The 4,869-nt window shown below is 44.6% G+C and overlaps 1 protein-coding gene across 1 annotated transcript; it reads right to left on the reverse strand.

Annotated features, from left to right (window-relative positions):
• Positions 1-489: 489 nt before the first annotated feature.
• On the reverse strand, positions 490-2,153 carry NDN (necdin, MAGE family member). The gene has a single exon (XM_027521488.1). The coding sequence runs from the start codon at positions 2,029-2,031 to the stop codon at positions 1,054-1,056; it is 978 nt and encodes a 325-aa protein (XP_027377289.1). The 5' UTR covers positions 2,032-2,153; the 3' UTR covers positions 490-1,053.
• Positions 2,154-4,869: the final 2,716 nt, after the last annotated feature.

Consider the following 4,869-nt stretch of genomic DNA (forward strand, 5'->3'; position numbering starts at 1 on the left):
CTGGGTCCAAACCCTAACACCAAGCCTCTCCTCCCAGGAAGCCTTTATGATCCAGGGAAAGCTAATTATCTGCTTTATTCCTGTATTTCCTCCATGGTGCCTGCTTCACAAGGCTATTGTGAGGATTAAAGAGAGAAAATATATGTACAGGGTTTAGTACAATGCCTCTCTTAGTGCCCACAAAAGACAGCTATTATTTTTTAGAAAATATGGAAAATGTAAGAGAGGCAATTACTCTAAATATCAACATTTGTTATTTCTATGTGATGTTATTATGATCCCTTTGTTGGTTTTTGCACTTCTCTCTACTTGTCAAAGCTTTGATATGAACTTGTGAATTCCTTTCTGAAAATAAAACTATGCACTTCACAAATTTATGAGCCACGTCCCCATCCTATTAAATGAAATAGTTATATCTGTATACTTTGTAATTCCCATTCCCAACCCATAATATTCTGTTAAGAAGATAAAGTACACTTTTTCCATGAATGACTGTATCACAAGAATCTTTAATGTTTAAACTTTACTCATGGTGAGGTTGTATCTGTGTTTAGTAAAGTGTGCCCACATTGAGTCTGTTTCAGTCCACATTACCAAACTCCACAGGGATGTTTCTTGTACCCAGGCAGAGCACAAAGACAGGGGTCAACTTTTCTCTTGCTTAGGCCAGCTTTTCTGGGGAGTTTTTCCAAACTCTCCAAGACCAATCTACCCCAATACACAGCCTCTGTCACACGTAAAAGAATATGGAAAATGTCTCAGTGTATTTCATAAGTTTAGCACATCTCTGGTACAAAAAATTCAAGAAAGGTAGCACAAAAGCGAAAGCACCAACTGAGCTTACTTACAAACAACCATGCATGAATCCTACACACTAATATTACTGAAATGAACACAACATTGCATTAAGAGGTATAAAAGCACTGTACGGAAAACTTAAAAGTTACACGTGAAATACTGCACTGTAGATCCTGAATACTCTAATGTCCCACACTCCCACCCCTCCTCCACCCTGGTGAGGGGCAGAAAACTTCCATTTGCCTCCAGACCTTGCTAGTCCTCTGAGACACTGTTGCGGGGGCAGTGGGCAGTGGGGTGGGCCGCCCGCAGGGCTCTAGCCTCTTCCAAAGCCTCCCTGTAGCGGGAAGGCCAGGCCTGGGGGGTTTTCTTAAAGACCCTGGCCAGGAACTCCATGATCTGCATCTTGGTGATTTCGCGGCTGGCACGGGAGCCCCAGAAGAACTCGTACTCAGGGGGCTCGACATGGGGGACGCGCTGGTACTTCAGGTAGTTCTGCTGGACGAACTCCTCGGTGATAAGCTTTCTCACGTCTCCGAAGGTGGAGTGTTTCTTCCAAGGCCTCAGCCCCAAGATGCGCAGCACGTTCCAGACTGCACTCTCTCGAGCGCCGCGACCCTTCACGTAAATGAGGCTCAGGATCATCAGCAGGAGGCCTGTCATCGGCATGCGGTTGCTCAGAGCGACCCTGTCCAACTCCTCTGGCTCCAGAGCTTTGACCAGCGAAAACTCCATGGTGTGCAGGCTGGTCAGCCTCAGGTGCAGCCCGAACACGCGTGCGAGGATGAGGCTGGTGCGCCGAAGGATGCTTCTGCACCACTTCTTGTAACTGCCGATGACATCCTTCACCATGTCTGGAAACCAGATGATCATCCTCTTCTGGTCCTTGACCAGCACGTACCACATGAGCTCGTGTGCCTTCTGCACCAGCTGGGCCGGGGCCGGGGGCGCCGGGCTGAGCTGAGTTGTGCTCGGGGCCTGGTGGGGACGGCCTTCCTCAGCGGCCTGCTGCAGGGCCTTCGGGTCTCCCTCTTCGCCTGGAGCCTGGGGAGGCAGCGAGACCAGAGGGGCATCAGGCGGGCTTAAGGGAGGGCTCTCCGACTCAGTGAGGGTCGCGGCCTGAGACCCTGGAGAAGAGGGCTCCCCGGGAATGCCGGGGCTGCTGTGCACCTCAGAGTTGGAGGCCTCGGCTGCAAAGTTGGGGTTGCACACATCCTTACTTTGTTCGGACATATCTGTTCGGTCTCGCAAGAGCAGGGCCGCCGAGTCCAAGAGCTCTTCGAGTCTGCTTTCCCTCCGCGACTCCTGGAGAGGAAGTGCGCATTGCTGCGCCCGGCGCCTTCCGCAGAGGCCAGGCAGGGCGGGGCGGCGGCGGGCCGGGCCAATGCGCCTGCGCGTCCGCGCGCCTGGGGCCAGGCAGTCGCGTTGGCGGGCGGGGCTCCTGGTGGGCTGCAGGAGGGGGCTAGGAGGCCCCCAGTAAGCATAGAGGGTCCGCTAGAATATGGGCCTCAATGATCACTCCCCCTCCCCAGGCGTCCTGTTAGGGCTAAGGAGGAGTTCTTGAGGAGGAGGGGAGGGAGATGGGTGAGCACTGGAGAAGGAGTAAGTTTAAGGGACAGATGGCAATTTAAGCTTCTGAGATGCTGAAGCTGACTTTCTAAGGAAACATTTGATTAGGTATATCCAAAATCAAGTTAGAGATCAATCCGAGAGCAAGAACTAGGCTGGTGTGTCAACTAGGTTTCAGATCAGTGTGAGAATTTAAACTGAGAGAACAGTTAGGATTGCCCAAGAAAATATGTCAACTCTGAAAAAGAGAAGTCGCTAAGTCGAGTCCGACTCTTTGCGATCCCATGGGCTATAGCCTACCAGGCTCCTACGTCCATGGGCTTTTCCAGGCAAAAATATTGGAGTGGGTTGCCATTTCCTTCTCCAGGGGATCTTCCTGATCCAGTGATCGAACCCAGGTCTCCCGCATTGCAGACAGACACTTTACCCTCTGAGCCACCAGGAGGACTAATTGGACAAATTGGAATTCTGAAGAATAACAACGAAAATTCATTGATTTCCTACCACATGGAAGAGTTATAAACAAGAAATGCAGAATGTAGTCAATCCGAGTGTGATCGAAGTTCTCTTGAAGGCAATATACTAACGATTTTGTTAGTATTTTAATGGTCATTGATTTTGGTTTTTCAATTCCACTGGGTAATTTTGATGTAAATTTTGTTTCATTAGAATCCCCTCACACAGAAATTACATTAGCATAGACTCATATTATGTCTTTCCACCTGTTTTTCCAGGACCTTCCTTCTCTTTATGACTGTTTCAACCTCTACTTTTCTTCCTGTGGAAACTTTGCCTTCTTACAGCACAACATTCCCATCTTCCACAGATACTAAATAGTATCACATGCAAATCTCTCCCAAGATTCCCCCCCCTTTTTTTTCTTTTTTAAATTGACCTAGATCTCCTAAACTTTCCCAGATAACAAGTGATTTGAGATGTAATACTTGGTGGTTGTATTTCAATTTTCAAATTTAGAAACCAAATCTGCAGTTTTGTTTGGGACTGTCAACAAAAACAAAGTTGACAGTCCCAGAGATGCATCCTTTAAAAAAATTGTGCACAGAAACCTCTGGATCCAATGTTCCTGCTGCTAATCAACATGCCTTGTATAAGCCAATGTGGTCTCTCAGCCATACCTGGGTTTCCTCAAGCCGGCAGCTTCTTACATATGCCCTCAGTGAGTCTGGCTATTGTCACTCGAAACCTAACTCATATTACAATATTGCTTTGACATTTCTAGAATCCTCTCTTTATTAGCTTGTACCCCTTTCTCATTTCTCATTTTACTTAAGTAGATTGAGTTCAAAGGGTTTTTCCCTTAGCTGTTTTTATCTTTGGATTTTCATGCTTATATCACTTTTAAGAGGACCAATTTGACCTCAGTCCAATAGCACCCCTTAATCTCTTATTTCACAAGGATAATCCTACAGATCATTTAGACATATCTCATCTGGAATTTTTCTTATTCATCATTTTCTTCTCTTTAATTTATAGATTTCTATTTTTTAAATATTCCTTACAGAGTAGTATCAGCTATATTAGTGTTTTCAATTATCATTATGTAAGAATGGCTTAAATTGATTGATTGCTCCCATTCTTCTTAAAATAATCCTCATTTCTTGCAGTTTATTTCCACTATTTTTTTCTTTTTTATTTCATTTGGGTACTTATTTGTTTCTGTTTGGTTTAGTGATTGCATTCATTTATTTTTAATAATGAAAATGTTTGAGGCTGTTATTTAAATCTCAGCTCAGCTTTGGCCATGGACCATATTTTTTGGTATTGTGGGATTAATAAAATTACATCCTCGTATTTCACCCTCCTAGATTTAATGGATTAATGAAATTAAATTGCAAGCTTGAGCACAACAGTTAACACTTACATAGGAAAAGTAGGAAAGCAATTATATAAACAAGTATAAAAGCACAACAATTTTAAAATTATAAAAGCTTCTTTTGCTGTGGCATAACAGATCTTTGACCAGGAGAACTGCATGTGTTTCAAATGCTACCTGAGCCACACTGGTCTTCATTTTGGTGACATTTCCCATGATGAGTGGAAGACACACCTGCCATAGCTCACTCCACATCTCTCTTCTATTGGGAGGGTTGTTTAATACTATCCCAGAGTCTGTGGACTAGAACCACTATGAGGGATTATACTCAGAAGGTTTAAAGCTTTGGAACTGATGCCAAATTTGAAACTAAGTACATAGTAAACCTCTAGTGCTGCTTACCCTTGAAGCCCAACTGTACACCTGGTAACAGGATATTTTCTTCCAAGAATAGTTTTGTGGTAAAGGTTCCATTTTCCAACAAAAAAGAAAACCCATGGAGATGGAATGGGAAAAAGTACAGATTGAAATATCCTTTAAGTAGAGCGAGTGCACCTGTAGTTATGTCATGGCAGTGGTCAGTAGCTTGACAGCTTGAGAATAGCAACATGATAAGATGCCTCCTCATAACTCAGAGATGCAGACTTTCAGAACAATAAGATAAAAAG

This window comes from Bos indicus x Bos taurus, chromosome 21 (assembly GCF_003369695.1).
Source record: "Bos indicus x Bos taurus breed Angus x Brahman F1 hybrid chromosome 21, Bos_hybrid_MaternalHap_v2.0, whole genome shotgun sequence".
NCBI classification, from domain to species: domain Eukaryota; kingdom Metazoa; phylum Chordata; class Mammalia; order Artiodactyla; family Bovidae; genus Bos; species Bos indicus x Bos taurus.

Bases quoted from the DNA above. Each gene is read 5' to 3' on its own strand.
- NDN (XM_027521488.1), bottom strand. From the start codon at position 2,031: ATGTCCGAACAAAGTAAGGATGTGTGCAACCCCAACTTTGCAGCCGAG.